At 41.3% G+C, this 22,300-nt stretch overlaps 1 protein-coding gene across 1 annotated transcript in view; it reads right to left on the bottom strand.

Moving 5' to 3' along the window:
* MYO1D (myosin ID) overlaps positions 1-16,081 on the bottom strand; it is a 157,577-nt gene extending 141,496 nt beyond the window's left edge. Inside the window, 1 exon segment of the mRNA XM_033170700.1 lies at positions 15,894-16,081. Coding sequence (XP_033026591.1) covers positions 15,894-15,988 — 95 coding nt within the window. The 5' untranslated portion in view covers positions 15,989-16,081.
* Between the last annotated feature and the right edge of the window lie 6,219 nt (positions 16,082-22,300).

Below are 22,300 nucleotides of genomic sequence, written 5' to 3'. Positions count from 1 at the left end.
TCGGCTTCTGAAAATCATTCAAAAACCAGAACACTAACTTCCGTTTTTTTATTGTTCAGGAGCCGAAAAGTACAAGTTCCAAGGCATTTGGCAACCAAGGTGTGACTGCCTTGTTGTGGACTCGCAACTCTCATCAGCCCCAGCCAGCATGGCTAACAATTAGGGACAATGCAAACTTTAGTCCAAGAACATCTTGAAAGTCAAAGGTTCCCAACCCCCAGACTCTTAAGCAGTTGTATGAACAAAACCATAAAGCTCTGAAACCAATACATACAGCAACAACAGCTTGTCTCAAACCTTACAAGCAAAAGCTAATCTCCTTAATCACCCCAAACTAAGAAAGCTGGTACCATTATGCAGAGGAATCTACTCCTGTCTACAGACTCCAGTACCGGTAAGCAATTGGTATTACGATGGCCACAAAGCAAAGGAGCTAGGGATGGAAGGCAAAGCTCCTCCCCATTTTTCAAGGTGGACTGCTGACAAGCTCTGATGACACCATGGGAGTTGCCTCCTGGAAGGCAAAAGCAGGAGTGAAGTGAAACTTCCCAAAGAGCAGGATCTGGTCCAGGGTTTGCCAGTTTCTGCATTATGTTTAGATGCAGTACCATCATTGGGAGAATAAAGATTTTTAAAACGGGAGATGTTGACATTGTATTGTCCAATTGGTCAAGGAAAAACCAAGATCTGAAATGATAAAATCAAATTCCAAACACACAATGTAAAAAAAAAACTTTCAGCACGAATAAGCACAGAATCCCACAATAATTTGCATTTGCTGCCAACCATGCAGGCCATAGCAACCAAAGCAGATCATAAACCAATAATGTTCATGAAATCAAGGATAGTATCAGGAGTGTCAATTGTGCTAAGGAAAAGGAGAGGTATTAGTTTATTAAATAGACAACAGTGTTAAACATCTACACTATACATATGATTATGAAGTTAAAGCAAAGCTTGTAAAGGCCTTAAAAGGGTGTCCTTTCTGCCTTGTAATCCCATTCACTCACAGACTTATTCATAAACATTCCAAAGACTTGAGAAGTAGTAATACCAGACATTTTTAGAGTTGGCATGTCAACCCCTCCCTCGCCCCTTGCACTTCCTTTCAGCCAAGTTACTCTTTCGTGCCTCAGGCAGGTATATAAACACACAGACCAGAAATTGGTTTTCTGTACACTGTTGGTCACTGGTGTTTATTTACTTGTCCTACAGTGTTCAGGCAGTGGCTTTGAGATTTTAAGAAGAGTATTAAACTGGAGAACATTTGATGTAATTTTCAGGATCTTTATATTAAACGTATATAGCGCCCTTCATCTGAGGATCTCAGGACAGTTTACAGTATGAAAACACAAAAATACATAACAACAAACAAAACAATAAACACCACCACCCCACACACAGTTTAAAAGGCCATAGATTGTTTATTTAGCCAAAGGCCTGGAGAAAAGGAATGTTTTTGCTTGGCGCCTAAAGATATGCAATGCAGATGCCAGGTAAGCCTCCCTGGGGAAAGCATTCCACAAACGGGGAGCCATCACAGAAAAGGCCCATTCTCATGTTGACACCCTGGGCAGAGGTGGCCATGTGGTATGGCAGCAATAAATATTAGATAAGCATTGAGTTTTTCCATTCCATTGCTAGAGAAGTGACTTAACCAACAAACAAAAATCACATTTATTTATCTAGAAAACACCCAACATTAAGGTCACATCGTCATGCAGCAAAGCTTGAAACAGCAATAAATATTTGCTGGATAGTCTTTGTTCCAGACAGCACATTTGCAGTGCTACAGTGGGTTATTCGGTATTTCCTCCTTCACAGTTGGCACTGGACAATTCATAATCATAATAAAGAAGGACTTGAAAAGAACAAATCGTCTTTGTAGTTCTCTGGAGGAAACAAGCAGCCAACAGAAAGCAGTAAAAATAGCTGCAAACTTGGAGCTCTCTAGCCAACCGATTTCAGTGATTTTTGGGCACCAACCCAGATTTTTTTAAAAAAATGTAAGGAAAAACTCCCAGCTGAACTTCAGTGAGCACTGCAGGGATATTTGCATATTTCTGAAAGTCACAATTCAAAGTTTTTATCATTGACAAGCACCTCCCTCATGATCCTACTTTCCCATTGCTGCCCAAATATTTACTCCTGTAATAGGAGAAAGTGTGCCAAGCTAAAACTAAATTTTGCACATTGCTGAATTCAGTGTTTGCATACCAAAAGTTATTCTCTCGCACATAAGTTGCAGAGAACACACCTGAATCAGAAACCAGTTCCCTACAGATACAAATTCACTTAATATATATTTATCTTGCCTATCATTTATCAGGAGCTACCTGTTTTCCTTTTGAACAGATGTGGCAGAACAAGGTTTCATGTGCCGAGTGAAACAAGACATATTTAGCCTGTGGTTCTCTTTGCCAGCATAAACAAGAGTTGTGCTTGTTTGGTTTAATGGTAAGGACAGTGTCGACCATCCATTTAGGCTCATGACCGAAATGGAAGACAAATGTTGAAGCTAAAGCCAACCAGATGTGATGTCCTTTTAAAAATCTATTTATACCACCTGTCCTGCATACATATGAATGGACAACAGATGAATGCTTCTAGACATCAAAAGATGTGACTGCAAATGTGTCACAGAAGTGTGGTACTGGACATCATGACTACTCTGGTTTCTTACATAAATGGATAGTGCAGTTTATGAGTTTGGACCCATTATGCCAAAAATCAGATGAACTTATGCCAAAGTCACATATTGGTCCAGCATTTTGAAATGGCAGCTGGTGTCTAAACATTAACAAAGCCTCCCCCCCCCCAGGAACCCTCATGCAGAGTTTGGCAATGATAATCTTGCGAGGCGTCCAAACCACACAGGACAAACAAGCAAATGGACAGACAAACCACTTTCCAAAACACACAGTAGATTGGGTGAAATATGTCCTCCTACCTAGAAGCATACCCTCTAATGTTAGTAAAAGTTGCAGAGCAAGTACAGTTGTTTTCCAGCTGAACCTCCCTGGGGAGAGAATTCCACAAATGGGGAGCTACTGCAGAAAAGGCCCGTTCTCGTGTTGCTACCCTTCTGACCTCTCATGGAGGTGGTACACAAAGAAGGGCCTCAGAGGATGATCACAGGGTTTGGGTAGGTTTATATGGAGAGGCAGTCCTTGAGGTATTGCAGTCTTGAGTCATTTAAGGTTTTATAGGTCAGAACCAGCAGTCTGAATTAGGTCCACAAACTAATTGACAGCCAGTGCAGACCAGTGTAATATGCTCAAACTGTCTTGCCCTGGTGAGCAACCTAGCCACTAAATTCTGCGCCAGCTGAAGTTTCCAAACCTTCTTCAGAGGCAGCCCTATGTATAATGTATTGCAGTAATCTAACCTAGAGGTTATCAGAGCATAGGCAACACCAGTTAGGATACCTGAGAGAAAATGTACTGTACAAAGAGAGAATGGACACATCCAGGAGTAAAAAGGAGGAAGTAATAAGCTACAAAAATCCAAACAAGGGGTTGCTGCAGCAACTGCCAGCACTGACAATTGGTACACAGGATGCAAAACAGCTTATTCTACTATCTTCATGCTATATGTGGGTGGGGTGAATAATGGACTCTGCCTCTAAGCCTTCTTCCAGTAGCAACTGTTTGTCCCACCTCACGGGAACCAGACACATTTAAAAAGCCATTTCCTGGATGGAATTTAATTTTCAGACAGATACTTAGGACTATCAAGCCATAGCATGACCTTTTAAAGAACAACAAAGGGCCACAGCTTGCTGCTCACATTGAATGAGCTCCAAGGAGCACCTTCCCCAAGATACACGCACTTGTAACAAGGATTTATTGCCATTCAAAGTTGTTTAACTGCTCCAAAGGTTAATTATTACTCTTTATTACAAGGATCTGTCTAAAGTGACATAGCAAGCAACTGCATGCTATGGTTATGTAGCAACCAACCCAAGATGTTTCACTACTCATGCGCTTACAAAGGCCACTCGTAAAAGGTTCAACAGAAGCATTGAAGTCAAGGAAGTGGATTAATTAGTTAGATAATAAGCGACTAGCATGAGTTTGGCCAAAATGCATGAGGCAGTGAAAGATGGGTGTGCCTGGCGTGCTCTGGTCCATGAGGTCACGAAGAGTCGGACACAACTGAACGACTGAACAACAACAAATAAGGATGACAAGCATCACCTCTTTTGGAACCAGGAACAGGTCCTACTATTAAGCAACAAATGTTTTTATTTACCTTGGACTCAGCTATACAACTGTAAATGAAACGTTTTTAATGTGTTGTAAAGTGCAATATACAAATGTGACACTAGATGGTGATGGTGAGCTATGGCAAATTCAATATATTTTTCAAACCGTTTTCTAACAAAGCATTTTCACAGCGTTTTTTATATGTGTGTAGATTCCACCCTTGTTTTGTTTTCCTAGCGGTGAAACAGGGACTGGATAGCATTTTAGACTAAAAGTCATTATTTAACTCATCACAGTTACAGGTAGGTAGCCATGTTGGTCTGCCAGGCAAAACAAAATAAAAAATAAAAAAATTCCTTCCAGTAGCAAGTTTCAGTGTATCTGAAGAAGTGTACATGCATACAAAAGCTCATACCAAGAACAAACTTAGTTGGTCTCTAAGGTGCTGCTGGAATGAATTTTTTATTTTTTATTTTGTTTTAACTCCTCAGTTCAATCAATAGAATGACTTAAATGAGGGACAGGAAACTTGCGGCCCTCCCAGCGGCTTGCATCTTCCATCAGTGAGAATGGCCTGTGGTCAGGGATTATGGGAGCTGTAGTCCACAGGTCACATGTTTCCCACCTCTGGTTTAAATGTAAGCAAAGAGCTATCTCAGATTTGGCCATGTCACCATTCAGATGTATAAGCTGCTCATGTGGCCACTTCTGCACCCTCCACACAACAATCCAACTGAAGGGAAATCATTTTTCTGCATGCTGGGTTTCATAAAAAAAAAGTTCCCTCCTACAGCTATATATGCAGAATTCCTTAATGACACGGGTATTTTAACTCAGGAGTAAGTAGCAAAAGTCAGTAGGTAAGCAGGATATGTATCAAGAACTTGGAAGACAGCAACACCTAGCTGCTTTGCCTTGTATAGTTGCAGACTTGATTCCATACGCTAAGAAAGTGAAGTGGGTCTCTTTGGGATTTGAGGAAGAAAGAGCAGCAAATCCCTTTGGATATGGGGCTCTATTAGCAGGCACCCCAGGGGCACATGTAAAAAATATTGGTAGTCTGTTTTTTCAAGGCTGAAAGCAACTGAAATAGTCATGAATTAGCAGGGCTGGCCATAGGCCACTCCTCCTTTGTCCCCTTCAGGGCCCAATCTGTAAAAAGGAAACAATGTTCTAAATTTCAGGGCTATGCAAAAAGACAAATAAGAACTGTAAAACCATGATGGGAGATGGTTACTGTCTTAATGCCCTCTTAAAAGATTCTCATTGTCATCTGGCAGACAACTGCTGGAAAGAGAATGAATCCTTGATCTGACCCATCCAGGGCTCTTTTTATATTGGGTTACTATCTTAAAACTCCTCAGCTGAAGTGTCATAGGGGCCAACAAGTTATGCAGTAATAATAAAGCAATGCATTTATTCTATGTGCCCAATTATGGTGCCCATTATAGCGATCCTACATGTTTAAACAACACAAATTTAAGGCAAGGCTTAGTTTCAGGAATATCAATGCTCTTGTTGAGAGGTTTGCAAGGCAGTGATCCAAGGTAACCTGAATGTGTGAAACTCCTAATTGGTTATCAAGGGAGACTAGACAAACAAAGCAAGGGCGTGAACTCGGCATACCAGCAGAATGGAAGTCTCTGTGCCATTAACTCTTTCTTTTGCATCTCAGCCTCATTAACTTTGCTCAGAGCTCCACAAGCTTGGACTCTGATTCATGCATAACAAGAATTTCATATACAGGTAGGTAGCCGTGTTGGTCTGCCATAGTCTAAATAAAATAAAAAAATCCTTCCAGTAGCACCTTAGAGACCAACTAAGTTTGTTCTTGGTATGAGCTTTCGTGTCCATGCACCCTTCTTCAGAATTTCATAGATTCAGGTAGGTAGCCGTGTTGGTCTGATGCAGTCGGAATAAAAAAATTAAAAATTGTCCAGTAGCACCTTAGAGACCAACTAAGTTTGTTCTGGGTATAAGCTTCCGTGTGCATGCACACTTCTTCATAGTGGAACCAATGTGAGCAAAGGGGTTGCATGCAGAAGTACATTAACAGAGAATGTATACAGTGCTACAGTTTCACACATACAGCAATCAAATACTGCTAAATGCCAAGGATGTCACAAACACAAAAGCCTCTCCAACTCAGTGAAGGGTGCTACCTTTCTGATAGGAAGAAAATCCCCTTGAAGATAATCATCCATGACTCAACATTATGGTATCCAATGAGCCGCAGTTACTATGGATGCCTTGTAATATATCCCTAACATGAATGCAAGTCAAATAGTTTCACATGCAAGGCATTCATGTTAGATAGATTCTAAAATACATGTTAGGTATTTCTTAAGTTATCTGGAAACAAGGCTGCTATTTATTGTAGGCATCTTAGTCTGTCATCAACTGGGGGGGGGAATCCTACATTAATTTATTACTCTTCTTTAAAACCCTGGGATTAATTGAGGGAGAGGTGGGGGGGGGGAGAAACATGACAGGTGTCAATTCTCCTCTGCAGCACCACAAACCCCCACCCCAAGATGAGAAATAAATGGGGTGGCGGGGGGAAGAAGAGAATGACAGAAGAGTTGTGGCTGCAAACAACCGATTTCGTCCTCACCCCTTTTTGCGATGTTTTCAGATCACTTCCGGATTTGGCATGATGCGTGTGTGAGAAGTTTGTGCACATATCAGAAGCACCTAAAACGGTCACTGCTTGTAATAACAAACAGGGCAACATTGGAGGGGTAGGGAGAGAAGTAAATTTTCTGCCCCTAAGCACAATGGTCATGTCAACGTAATCCCCAATATGAGCTGTCTCCTCATAGATGCCAGAGCACTATAGGCTTCTGATACCGTAGGAATAATCTGATTGTCTAACCTCTGCTACTAGACTGGAGTCAGATTTGGCCAGTGAATTTGAAGGAAAGGGAAGGAGTGGAGAAGAGAGCTGCTTTTCTGAAGCTCAACACTGCCTATAACAGTTATGGAAGCAGATTAAAACGCAATATAAAAATGTGGAAGAGATTCAGATTAGCCAACCATGTGAGAGGCCAAACAAAACATACCACTTTAAACTCTTTCTAAAAGCCAATAAGGAGAGAGTGCTGAAGATATGAGGGGTTGGAGAGCTTACGTAAAGGCCCTCTTTCTATCTGAAACAGTTCTTACCTCATGGCACCAGACAAGGAGAGAAAGGGAGGGATCGCCCCATGACCCATAAAACCCAGATACCTAAGCTTTCATTTCTTTTTTAAAAAAGAGTAGGTTCTAGAATTTGTAGAATCTGAGATATGAGGGGAAACGTACAAACACACCATTTTCCTCTTTTTGTGCAAGAGAGAACTTAGCCTGCTCCCCCTTTTTCAGTGTTTGACTTTGCCAATTCTCACAGGGAGCTGCTATACAACTAGATGACCAAAGTTGTCATAGGGTTGATAGAGGAAGAGTTGGTCGCAGAGGTATACCCCGCCCATCTGACTGGGCTGCCCTAGCCACTCTGGGCAGCTTTTCCAGAACATATAAAAACATAGTAAAACATAAAAAATTTAGAAGCTTCCCTATACTGTACAGGGCTCCCTTCAGATGTTTCCTAAATGTTATATGATTACTCATCTCCTTAACATCTGATGGAAGACTGAGCATTCCACAGAATGGGCGCCACTACCAAAAAGGCCCCCTGAAAGCCTCTAAAGATTGGCATCAGCATAAGGAAACTCACAGTGGCATTTGGCATTTTCTGAAGTTTCTATGTTGCCTTCAAGGATAGGCCCACATAGAGTGATATCAAGCCCAAAGATTTAAAATGCAGAAGTCAGTGTGGCAAGACCCCTCGTGTCTAAAGGAATAGAAGCTGATAAATCACACTGTCAAACACAACAGGAACCTGCTTATTAAAAAGTAGGGTTGGACAGGACTCCCAAACTCTGCATCTATTCTGACAGAATCGTGGCCCCAAACACATAAAAACCCATCGCAGAAGTAGCAAATTTTTGTCTAGATACAACTTTAGATTGTTTGCGCTCATTCATCTGATTACTGATTTCAATGCTCATCATGTAGCAATAATTCTATAACTGCCGTTTTCTAAGCTGATCAACATGCAAATGTGGATATACATGACAAGTGCATGCAGAAAGTTCATTTTGATAGGAAAATGCATTACTAGCTATGGTTACAATCATATGATCTAATGTAGTGGTCCCTGGACCCCAGGGGGTCCACAGCACCATTCACATAACAAAAACTACCATAGAGATCAAAATTTTCAAAAGTAGGGGGTCCATGGCTTGGCTTTTGAAAAACAGGGAGTCTGAACTACTTAGCTAATTGGGAACCATTGGTCTAGTCACTAGTGGATAGACTACTAGCCTAGGAAACGGGCATTATTTTTTCACAGGGGTTTATAAGAAAATTTGTGGCTAAAGTAAGCTAGAGCTCTCAGATCTCCACACCACCTCCTTTTGGTCAGATTCCTATCCAGCATTGTTACAGGAAGTTATGAGACAAAAGTAAGCACAGCACACTCACAAACGAGTCTGTTTGGTTTACCCTGTAAAATGAGACCTACTTTCACACTCTTCTTTTTCTAGCATATAGTCCACAAATTGTTTGTCTAACCAGAAAGCCAATTTTAGGAAGTCTCCCTGCCTTATTTGCTCATGCTTTTCCAAAAGGAGTAATATGTTTGGAATTACAAGGGGATATAGGGACATTCTTGTGGTGAGTTTGGTTTTTCATTGGCAATAATAATAATAAAGTGAATTCCCTTCCTGCTACAGAAATCTCTCCCGTCACCAGCACAAAGCAGCATTCAGAAAGCTTAACATCTACCACTCCAAGGGCAAGTTAAAAGAATATCAGCACCACTTATATTTTCTCACTAGTAATATAGCTGGTCATCAAAAGTAGCATTTACTTCCTAAATATTTTTTTAGATGCAAACAGAAGGAAAATATTTTCATCTACAATAAGTTATGAAGAAAGATTAAAGCACTACAGTGTGCAGTTTCAGACTCCCATGCTCTGTGTCGTTCATAAAGAAGTGAATGCAGTACAATTTATAGCCAAACCTTTAATTTTAAACATTCAGTTCCAAATATTTGTTTCTAGCTTTAGTATTAAGATGATTGCACATATGCTTTACTAGGGTATATTTAGAGTTCTTAAACACATTGTCCCAGAAGCCAGTGGGGAAATCAGTATTCTGGTAGGAATTAATTCTGAGTGACAAGTTCTTAAAAATAACTTTTCAGCTATTGTTTTTACATTTTGCTTCCACTGAACCAGTGGCGGCAGCAGCAGAGCTACTCATGGCAGCTGCTCGTTACCATTTTCTGTTTCCCCAAATGCTGCAGTCATAGTATTGAACATTTTAATTGACATCCATGGACAAATTGTGACTGATGAGAAAAAGTTATGTGAGAATTCTACTTGTAAATCTAAGTCACCACTTGACATTGCAGCTATTGTGATGAATGTATAAGTGTGAATCAGCCCTAAGGTAGGAATTTAAACCCAAATAAACAAGCACTTCTTTAAAGAATTTAAGATTTCCAGGATGGCTGATTGTGCTTAATGAAGATGAGTAAAAATCTTGCAAGGGCCTATACTGCAGATTGGGATACTAAGCTCAACACTTAGGGAAAAGTACAAGATCCCTAAAACCATGCTCAGCAAAATGTAAGCCTAAAGCAGTAGCTCTCTAAGCCAGAACCTTTCCTTTTAGGAATCATTGGTGGTGAGATCCCCAAAGATTTGAAGAAATTATTCATGTACGCCATCATGGCAGTGAGAGTACTGATAGCACAAAACTGGAAAGGAGACCAAATTCCAACGAAGAGGGACTGGCAAGTGAAGCTGATGCAGAGATGGACAAGCTGACAGGGCAATTAAGAGACCAAGAATACCAAAAATTTAACAACAATTGGAGTAATTTTTAAAAATATCTGAAAGATTACTACGTTGATTTAAAATTTTTGACTGGGCTAGAATAACTCTTGTAAAGATAACTAGCAGAAACTGTGGAAAAGATGGTAAACAGAAGATTAGATACAACTGGAAAGGCATACAACAGAGAATTCTATGTACCCAAGTAAGAGGTGGAAGGAAGTCCGGTGCAAACAAAGTAAAAACACAAGTAGATAAGTAACATAGGTTTGTTTGTTTTTTGTTTACACATACATGTTGAGAGATCTCAAGTGTTTATTGTAAGTGTTGACGTGTATGAAAAGGATGGCTGTAAATCAGTTGAAAAACCAATAAATATGTTCAAAAAAATAAATAAATAAAGCAGCAGCTCTCTTAACGGAGAAGGCACTGAAGGCAGGGTTTGAATCCTCACTCACCCATGAAACTCACTGGGTGACCTTGGACCAGTCACCATCTCTTAGCCTAACCTACCTCACAGGGTTGTTGTGAGGATGAAATGGGGAGGAGAAGCATGTGCACCACCTTGAGATCCTTGGCAGAGAATGGTGGTATATAAATGTAATAAATAAATAACAAATAAACCAGCAGTTACCCATAAGAAATGAGGGGCTTCTGCCAAGGGGCATACAATTCACCCAGATCTCTGATAGAGTAAAGGAAGACACTGCCTGCTTCAAGCGCTTCTTCCACCCTGGAATTTTGTGCTCTTCCCATCATTGCTCCAGGAACTTCAGATTTAAAAACCACTTGATTATAGGATAGGATCAAGAGATGATGGACAGAGTAAACTGGGATGCCCTACATTGTGGAGGGGGAATGTAGTTGTATAGGGCTAGAGACAAAAATTTTGTTGCTAAGTAGAATGTTGAAATCCAGGCGCTCCAAGATGACACTCTAAACACATGTTTTGGGGAAAATGGATATAATTCCCCACACTTCTCTTAAACCACCAGAACTCAGGTCATCCAATGAAGATGACCGGCAGGAAATTCAAGTGAGAGGATGGGGCAAAGTATTCCTTCACAGAGTGTATAATTTATGGACTCACTATTTCAGAAGGTCACTAGCTGAGATGGATTTTAAAAGATTACAGAAATTCATGGAGAGTCGGTCTATCAATAGCTGCTAATCATGACAACTATATACTACCTCCAGCTTGAGAAGCCACTAAATACTAGTTGCCAGCAAGTGACAGGAAAGGGCTATTGACCATGTCTTACTTATGGGCTTCCCAGATTAATCTGACTGCCCACTACAGAAAGCAGAATGTTGGACAGGATGCATCATGGTCGAATTTGACTTTGACACAGTAAGATCCTAGAACAGATTTTAAAGGAGCCCATTTTTAAGATTCTTGATAACAATGTAGTCATTAGTTGAAGCTGGGACAAACTTAGGCTTTTTTATTCTAATTGTAGAACTTTGTGAATTGTGGGGATTCTGTGGGTGTAATTTATCTAGATTTCATCAAATCGTTTGACAAAGTCCTTAATCATATTTTGGTTAGGAAACTGATTAAATGCTGGCTAGACAATGCTGTCAGTTGAATTAACACATAATTGAAAAACTGTACTCAAGAGTGGAGCAGGGCTTTGCTCTGAGCCCCATATACTTCAACAACATTTTCATTAATGACTTATATGAAGGAGCAGAAGGGATCCTTATCTAGTTTGGCAAGGACAAAGAACTGAGTGGGATACAAAGTTATGCATCTGGGAAGGGGCGTGTGTGCACAGATATAGGATGGGAGATGCCCAACTTGGCAGCAGTACATGTGAAAATGATCTCAGGATTGTAGCTACCCGGTAATCACAAGATACCAATGAGTCAACAGTGTGAGGCAGCTGCAAACAAGGATAGGGAAATTTTAGGCTGCAGGAGAGTCATACTTTTCAGCTCAAAAAGCAACAGTTCAATTTTATGCAGAAGTCTTATTTCATCAGGAGTACTGTGCCCTGTTCTGGGCTGCTGCACTTAAAGAAGGAAATAGACAAACCGGCATTGGTTCAGAAAAGGAAGAGAAAACAAGTCCTATGAGGAAAAGTTAAAGCAGGACAGCTGGTTACAGTGTGGTGCTGATAATGCCAAGGTTGCAGCTTCAATCCCCGTATGGAACAGCTGCATATTTCTGCATTGCAGGGGGTTGGACTAGATGATCCTCAGGGTCCCTTCCAAAATTCTACAGTTCTATGATTCTATGAATGAGGAACTTGTGGCCCTCTAGATATCGTTGAATTCCAACTCCCATCAGCCTCAGTCAGCATGGCCAATGGCCAAGGGTAATGGGATATGGGATCCAGCAACATCTGCAATACCACAAATTCCCCAATCATGGGCTAAAAGAAATAGGTATACTTATCCTCGCCATGAGAAGTGGGCACGGCATGGAAGAGGACAGCACACTTCAATTACCTAAACAGCTGTCACTAAAGAAAAGAACGAAGACTTTCTCCCTGCTGCTTCAGAGGGCAGGATTAGATCTAATGGGTTTAAGTTACAGGAGGGTAGATTTTGATTCAACATTAGGAAAATCTCCTTAATGATAATATCAATTTTGACAATGGAATTAAAGACTTGGGGTGGGGTTCTCCTTTGCTGAAGGTCTTCAAGCAGAGTCTGGAAAGCCATTAATTGAGGCTTCCCTGCAACAAGAGGTTCCTATATGGCTCCTTCTAGCTCTGTGATGACTCCCGAACATTCTCCCATTCAGGAACTGACATAGACCAGATTTTCAAGGAACTTCCATTAGGCAACTCTAGATAGTTCTCTTGCTTCTGGAAGAACAGGCATCACTACTCTTGTGATCCTGAAAACACTGTTGGAAGTAGTGGATTTTCAAGAGAGATTTGGAATACAAGGACAACTAAGCCCATGTACAGGTGAAAAAATGTTGTATCACACAAACGGAGAGAGGCTTCAGTAGGAGACCATAAATCCTGTTCATCAGTTATGTCTTTCAAACCAAACTGCACAATTTATCCCTAGATGAATTAGGGCTTATGCTAACGTCCTAAACATATTTACTTAAAAATAAACTGAACTGAAACCAATGGAACAAAGTTCCATAAAGATATGTCCAGGATCAGCATGCCTGTTTTCATGAAATATAAACTTTGCCAACCCAGAAATGCTCATATGTGCCAAATGTGTTTAAATATAGTGACATGTCTACAGCCACAGACCACACACACGCCCAGAGAAATGGAATCCCGTTTTGCCATGAAACCAACAAAAATAGGCACTGACCAGCTGCTGCAGCTGAGCTAAACATCTAGAAGAGATGCCTGTTTAACTGCAAGAAAGCTAGATGCAACTTCTTTGCAATGAAGAAAGAGAATATATATTTGCAAAAAGTTTTGATACTCCACTTAGCAAGTCTAAGCATACTTACTTGAAAATAAGTTCCATTCAAATAAATGGAAGGGTTCAAACAAACACTGCTACTTTCTGAATGATGGTGAGGGGAGAGAAGACTGAACATTTTACCTTCTTCTCCCCGCCCCCTTCAAATTCTTTCCCCTGTTCCACCTTCAAGAATTTCAGCCATTATTCTGTTCCTTGAAAGAGCTGTTTGCCCAGGCATAGTGATTATGCAATAGCCGCAGGGCAGGTGTTTCGTGATCACATTGCCAACACATGGCAGCCCTGGAGGGAATTAGCAATTAGCCATCATATTCAATTCTGCTTTTTCTAAGAAGCAATTAGAGTTCAGGTTTTAAATGTATATTTTACATTACTGAAAAGCAAGATGTGCCAGGTAACCCAATTCAGCTACCATTCTCGCTGGATGAAGATTCTGGACAGGATGGCAAAATGCTCTCAGACTTTGGCCACAACTGCTATGCACAACACAGATCAGAAAGAGATACTCAGTCTCTCCCTCTCTGTTTACTTGCTGGAGCTGCCAAAACAATGGCTGGTATTTTGTTTAATTTTTACAGGCTGCTATGCAATCCTGGTTGGGTAATATGGGGACAGAGGGATACCTAATATAGGAATCCCCAACCTTTGGCCCTCCAGATGTTTTGGCCTACAACTCCCATGATCCTATCTAACAGGACCAGTGGTCAGGGGTGATGGGAATTATAGTCCAAAACATCTGGAGGGCCAAAGGTTGGGGATGCCTGACCTAAGAGAACCCTGATGCTGTTGCTTCAGTTTATTCAGCCCAACTTTACCAACTCTATTTGTTTGTTTGAACTTCATTCTGCAACTTGGGGAGTGGAGGCTAGGTGATATGTTAGACAGCTTTTCTGCAGTTTACCTGCTCTCTGATTATGAAACATTTTGTAGTCTGGATTTCATAAGTGGGTTAGGAATGTGGGCACGATGATGATGGCAGGATCTCTGACTAATAACACTTTACCAATGCTATGATTAAGATGCACTACAAACATGCCATTCAAATCACAGTGCTTACTGATGAACGTTGAAATAGTGGTCACAAAAATCTCTGTATGCTCTCCTTTGGGAGGGGATCTACCCTGAAAGACAGGGAAAGGTCAAAATACTTAAATAAAATGCAATGAAATGCCTTTGGGATATTTCAAGCAGTTACTTCGGTTTTGCTGTTTAGGATGGATATTGAGCATGAGTGAGGCAGGATGTCAGCCTAGGTAGACCCTTGATTTGACCTAGCAGGACCACACATGTACAATACAAAGCACAAGGGGGCAACCTACAGCTCAAGGGTCACCTTCAATGTGGTCTGCCAAGCCCTAAATAATGAATGGACAGAAGAATAAAAGTGAGAGAAGGGTACTGTGAACAGGTGTGAGAGAATGAATGAATGAGTGTGGAAAAGAGAATGAATGCATGGATGAACAAATGAAGGGAAGAGAGGCAGACAGACAAGCTCTTTCACCCACTTTTTGCTCCAGACTTCCCCACACACCCCATCACAGGTAGGTGGTCCACAGCTACCTTCCACCAAAAGAATATGGTCTCCGACTCATCCCCTTGACAAAACCATTGATGTATGATTCTATGAAAACTAACACCCTCCTTATGGCCACTACTGGCAATAAGATGTTGCGGAATTAGACTGAGCTCCTATTTAAGTGACTGGATTAAAAAAAAACCACACACACAAAATCATTATCAGGATAAGATTAAACGAGCCTATCCACAGAAGGAAACTTTTGCAACCAGGTGCACTTCAGGCAGCGACCAGGAAAACGGAGTTGCCAACCAACCAGGAAATAATCCGGTCGGAATCTTGCCTCTTCCCACGAACTCACCGCAGAGGCAACCCGCCCTCTGTTTCGCTCTCGGTCTTTAGCCCCACGCACGCCACCCCAGGCGCACCGGTGAGCCGCAGCAACGCCCGGGCGGCTTTCCGGGGCAGCGAGGGCTCGCAAGGATGTAAAAAGAGCTCCAGGTACCCGCGCGAGAGAGAAACGCTCGCTGCTTCTGGACCGCTCGGGAGCGCTGAGTTCGAATCGCGCGCAAAACCCCTGACTCTTATTAGCCTTTCGTTGATCTAACGAAAACTGCTGCCCCTTTGCCGGGCGCCACCCCAAAATCACTCTGTGGCAAAAGTCCGGACGGATAGACGGGCAGGAGCCCCCTCCCCATCTACCAGGTGAAACAAGGGCACCTGCCTGCTTCCCCCCCCCCCAATCTCTACCCACCAATCAGTGAGATCTCTGCTCAATGCCCCATCCCTTGGAAATTCGATGGGGAGGGGCGCCGGGAGAGAGAGAGAGACCCGCGACGCCCCGCCCACTCCCCCCACTCCCGTCCCTCCTTTCTTTTTACCTCAGCCGGAGGTTGGCCATGAACTCGGGCATGGAGACGGCGTCGAGGAGCACGAAGTCCGCCTTGCCGAACTCGAGGCTCTCCTGTTCTGCCATGGCGCTGCGAAGGGGTGAAGGGACCCGGCGGACGGAGCGGCAAGCCCACACGGCGGGCGAAGGCGAAGGGGAGAACGGACGCGCGCGCCGGAGCCGGCCAGAAAAGCGCAGCCGACCGGCCGAGGTAGTCGACTCGAGAAGGCCACGCCCCCTTCACCTGAGAGGCCGCTCGAGACTGGAGGCGCGCGCGTCACGCCCGAGTTGGGCGGGGCTGCGGGCAGGGAGAAGCCACGCCCACTCTTGGATGCCTGCCGCCCGGCCAACCGCCGCCCAACCCCTCTCTCGCTCTATTGAAAAGCTTGCAGGGCCACCTGGCGGCTCGCTCCGAGCGGCGCGCTTGCGTACGACGTGACGTTCAAACGTCGTCTCTGGACGTAGGTAGCTTAGAACGCTTGTAGCCCGCCTTTCCTTTCAAGGAGCTCTAGGCGAAGTGCGTGGTTTTTGTTTCCTTTTCCTCTTTTATCTCCACAACCGTCTTGTGAGGTAGGCTAAGCCCATAGAGAGTGGCTTCAATGGGTTCCTTTTAAAAAAATTATTTTGTTTTATACATTTCCATAATTTTACAGTCGTTTTAACATTTCAAAGCTTGACTTGCTTCCCTCTCTTTCTGCGGTTCCTTTAATTTATTTTTAATATTTTCTGCATATCCAAATTAACTTCATTTGTTCATTTGTTCTTTATTCATCTGCTTTAAATATATACTCTTATGAAATTTCAGGTTATTACAATAATCCTGCCAATGTTCTTATCTGTTTACAGTTTGTAAATATTCAATAAACCTGGAACTGATATGATGCTAGAAACTCAGCTGATGACACTTTGCCACTTGCTTTACTAAAAGAAGCTTTAACTTCTTAAACCGCTGCATGTTGGACAAAGCATAGGGACAAAGTCACTAAGAAGAAAAGGTAGGGGAGAGAGAGCTTGTTCTAGTAAATGTTGTGCTAAGCCTTAGCTATATGTTTACTCATCCACATTTTTAGGCTATACAGTATAGCCCAACTTCCTTGTACTTCATGTTTTCTTTAGTGCAACAGTGTTCTTCCTCATTTTCCCTTCTTTAGGTTTGAATTGTAGTCTAGTTTCCTTGACAGACCCACCTCTGGGCCCTTGTGTCATTTAGCTGTTGCTTGGGCTATAGGTGGCGGTAGATAAGCTTTTTGCAGCACAGAAATATAAATGATCACCTGAGAACTGATGAAGATAAAATATAAGTTAATAGAACACCTGTAAGGGCTTAGTTTAGTGGTGTGTAACCTCAGTACTATATTCCTATAGACTGATGCTATAATCCTGGAACAGGGGTCAGCAAACTTGTGTGGGGGGCTGGACTGTATTTTGAAAAGAAAAAAAATGAATGAATTCCTGTGCCCCACAAATAACCCAGAGATGCATTTTAAATAAAAGGACACTTTCTACTCATGTTAGCCTGACAAGGTCACGGTGAGAACATAGGGAGCTGCCTTCGGCGTTTGGGCCCCCTCCAAAACCTTTTGAAAGTTATTGGAAGCAAGTCAAGTGCCCCCAGAAGTAACATAGGTTGGGTTGTGATGATTTACAGCCCTGGGGCTTTTGGAATAAGGCCTTAGTTTGCCTACCCATGTCCTAGAACGTTTATCTGGGTGCAAACTCCATTTAACCCATGGGATTTCCTTCTGAGCAGACATATAGGCTTGTGTTATGGACTACCGGTACTTGTAGCTTGCTAGGGGTGGAAAACCCGAGCAAAATCAAGCTTTGTGGGGTTTTTTTGTAAATGCAGACAGAGATTACAAAGGCTGCTGCTGCTGCTTCCACCCGCTGCCCAGTATCAGACAGATGCTCACATAAATAGCATGAGATAAGGCAGGAGAACAATTTCATATAGAAATAGGCCACTAGATGGTGCCTAACATGGAATGCGTATAGACTTGTGAGATGCTGGTTCCCAGGAACTTTGTTTTCGGAGTTTTGTCTTGTTTCACATCTTAATCTGTGGTTCTTCTAAATAATAATACTACAATTATCAAACATAATAATGACTCTACAGAGTCAACAGGAAGGACTGTTTTTGAATGTTCCTAATGTCTGAATGCTTTTGGAAAAAAATTGTTTCTTAGTCGGGCACGTAGGATTAAATTTTCAGTGAACCCCTCTTGAAACCTTATCTTGGTTTATGAGCACTGTTGTGATTGTGCCCTTACACCTTTATAGCTGCAATGAAGGAAATCTTGGTTCCTTATCAGCAAGGTGGACTCTGTTCCTCAACACTTGTTCACATCCTTCCAAACAGAACAAAGAAGAAACTAAGCTATTCAGACTACAGCTACAATATTCTGAAACAGGTAAATATTAAACCAAGAAGCACACCCCCAGCATGCATGATGGAGGGTTTACTTGACGTTTTTATTCAAGTGTCAAATTCAGTTACCGGTACGTTTCTCTTTTTTATATATACAGTGGTACCTTGGTTTACGAACATAATCAGTTCCGGAAGTCCGTTCTTAAGCCAAAGTGTTCTTAAACCAAGGCGTGCTTTCCCATAGCAGCGGGGGACTCAATTTACAAATGGAACACACTCAACAGGAAGCGGATGTTCTGCTTCCAAGGCAAAGTTCACAAACCAAAACACCTACTTCCGGGTTTGCAGCATTCTTAATCCAAGCTGTTCATAAACTAAGCTGTTCTTAAACCAAGGTACCACTTTGTATATAAAAATTTATTTATTTGGATTTTCAAATTAAAGTTTTACAATCACATATCCAACATAACAAAAAAAAAACCAAAGTATTTATTTATTTAAGTAGAGGGTTTTTCCGGAACATCGCCCTAGTTGCCATGCGTCCAGGTTTTCCAATTCGGTGAAATTCCACCCGGACTCCATTTTGACAGTCAGATTCCCTGGCATGTCCTGGAAAAACCGGGACATATGGCAGCCCTGCGATAACAAAGCTCAAGTCTTTCTGATGTTCAATTACAAACATCAAAACAGTATTATCATGCTAACAAAACAAGAGGCGTTCATTTCAGTTAAGGACTGATTCTTGGGGTTTACTTCTAAAGCCTGTGATCCACTTGCACAGGCTGTGTGACCCACAGATTAGGAAATGCTATTCTAAACAAAACCCTTCTATTGCAATAATAATAATTAATGCTTCTGAACATGGGCTAGCCAATATTTATTTTAGGGGGGTCAGAACCGAGTGAGACCACGATGCTGCTGTAGGTGGGCCACTGACCTGATCCAGCTCTTATGAAGAGCCTTCCTTCAATCCAGCCCTCCAGGATCAGGGTGAACATTGTTCTAGGAATTCAAAGGTCTCAAATACAGAACAAATATTCATAAATACCCACATACCTAAATATATGAACCCAGTGCTTTCTCCCCTAAAAAATGTTTAGGGGTACTCTCATTTTCCTACTCATATTGAAATCCTGCCCCTCAATGAAGCCAAACTTAGATTCACAAAATGTTTAGGGGTACTCTCATTTTCCTACTCATATTGAAATCCTGCCCCTCAATGAAGCCAAACTTAGATTCACAAAATGTTTAGGGGTATGCATCCCTTCACGTCCCCTCAGAAAAAAGAACTGTATGAACCATGTGTCTGAAATAGTACGGGAGCTTATGTATCCCCCCCCCTTGCATGGCCATAACAAATGATACCTGCAATAGCCCCCAAATTAGCATCCATTAAAGGAAAATCCCCCTTGCCATCCTAGACTATTAAATGCAATCTCTCTAACAGAGGAAGGTTGCCCTGTCCCTGTAGCATTATTTTAGAGCATTAATACCAGGCTCTCTGGTACTTTTATCTGCTGCTAACCGCTTCCTCCACCTCCTCTTTTTTCAGGCACATAAAATCAGGTCCTGAGCATTCTTTTAGTATGAGGCGAGGGCAGCTAAATTGAATTAAATTAAAAACAACTGTGCCAGCACTGGAAGGAAATCAAGAGCCCTTCCGGCTTGTATCAGGACAGCCATTGCCAGGTAACACTTGGCAAGACAAAGCATCACATAGTTAAACTGCTATCATACTTGAGCCCTATAGGAAATGACTTGGCCTGCTCTTCTTCAAAAGAGGATGAAAGAAGAGAGTTCTGTGCAGCGTCTTTGGAAGTGAGAAATTAAAGATTAACACTTATCTGGTGCTGCATCATCTTTTTCATGCTACTGTCTTCTTCAGACAGGCAATTACTGCTATTATTTTGTGCATTTGTTTTTCATCATTGTGAAAGTCACTTGTGCTATCTATTGGGCTTCATTATCCCATATTGAAAGTTCGAAGTGGTTGCAGCTAGGAGTATGACAGATCTGTAGTGTAATTCACTTTGAGTATTACACATTGGAGTCGTGGCAATGAAAATAAGCCTGCAATGTAGTCTAGTACCCCTGTTGCAGGTTGGGCTGGAAGAGTCCCAAAGCAGTCCTGTAGCTTTGTCCTGTGCTGCCGGTGGGGTTGAGAAAATAACACACAACCCTGCTGTGTATTTTTCTGTTTATGTGCAGAAAAATGTTTAGTCTGATTCAGACGATGCTGTGGTGGCTATCACCAATGGAGATAGTAGCAGTTAAGAGAAGGAACATGGATAATAATTGGCCAACGTATAAATTGTTATTAGAGGAGGTAGATGGTAAGTTAAAATTAAGAGAATATGATGAGATAAAAACCACATTTGAATGTTTGGCTACAATATTTCCAAATTAATCAAAGATTTAAAAAATATATGAAAATTGGCTTTGAAAAAAGAAATTTCCAAATTAGAAAGAATACTATTAGAGGGGAAAAGCAAATATATAAAAAAGTTATATGAATTGTTATTGGAATGGGAAACAAAAGATGAGCATATAAAAGAAGTAATGATTAGATGGGCACAAGATTTGGGGGGAAACAATATTGTTAGAAAGATGGGAAAGATTATGGAAAAGGGATATAATTTTTTTGCCAAATTATGATTTGAAAGAAAATGTATTTAAAATGCAATATAGGTGGCATTTAACCCCAGTGAAACAGGCGAAGATATACAAAGGTAGCAGTAATATATGTTGGAGGTGCCATAAAGAAACTGGAACATTCCTACACACATGGTTGCAATGTAATGAAATAAAAAAATTATGGGAAGAAAGTTATAAAGAATTGAAAAAGATACTTAAATACTCTTTCAGAAAAGACCCAGAAATATTCTTATTAGGAATGTTAAATGAGGAAATTAAAGAAAAATATAAATGTATAATGATGTATGCAACTGTAACTGCTAGACTCTTAATCGTGAAAAATTTGAAAAGCAATATAGTACCAAGAAAGGAAGATTGGCAAATCAAATTGATAACATATCAAAATTTGGTGAAAAAAATGAGACTATCTGAACAAAAAATAGACAAAGATTGGAAAATGTTTAAAGAATATTTAGCAAATTTTGTAGAAAAAGTCAATCTTCTAGCAGATGGGTGAAGGGCTCAAAAAAACAATTAAAAGGAAAAAAGGAAACATAGATACAGGTATACATAAGAACTAAGATATATATGGTAAACCGCAATCAAGAAAAAGGCTGGAAGTTAACACGGGGTGGGGGTGGGGGTGGGGAAGTGGGGCTTGTATTTATGTTCTCTGTATTTATGTTTATTGTATGCTTGTTTCTTTTTTTCTTCTTTTCTGTATTTTCTTGCATTTTGAAATTAAAAAAGGGGGGGGAGTCTGATTCAGACAAGCTGTTCTCCCGTTCTTAATACTCCGATTCTGCAGCTGTCCTGAGAGTGGCTTGTGACCGCTACCCCTGTAAATGTAGCTTACCAGTATCTTTCCACCCTTGTTCCTTTGCATATCATAAATCTCTACATATTTTACAAAAACTAAACCATTCAGTATTCCATTATTACATCCATAGAAACTTATTTACACTGTTGAATTTATCTTAATGCTGCCAGCGTTTTCAAGTGTACACAGTTATTTCCCATGTACTCAATAAACGTTTTCTAATCTTCTCCAAATATAGGTTCTTCTTGTTCTCTTATTCTATATGTTAAGTCTGCAAGATGCACATATTCCATCAGCTTAAGTTGCCATTCTTCTTTAGTTGGGACCTCTCTCGTTTTCAATTTTTGGGCTAACGAAACACAGGCCGCAGTAGTGGCATACATGAACCTTTTTTGGCTCCTGGGAATTTCCATCTGAATCATCCACAGCAAAAAAGGACTCTGGGTTGTTGTTGTTTTTTTTGGAAAGGTACTTTTAAACATTTTCTTCAGTTTATTATGGATTATTTCCCAATACACTTTTACCCTTTTACAAGTCCACCACATGTGAAAGAACGTTCCCTCAACCTATTTGCATC

Source organism: Lacerta agilis, chromosome 14, assembly GCF_009819535.1.
Source record: "Lacerta agilis isolate rLacAgi1 chromosome 14, rLacAgi1.pri, whole genome shotgun sequence".
NCBI lineage: Eukaryota > Metazoa > Chordata > Lepidosauria > Squamata > Lacertidae > Lacerta > Lacerta agilis.
Note: the sequence above shows the minus strand (reverse complement) of the source record. Positions and strands in the feature narration are given on the sequence as shown.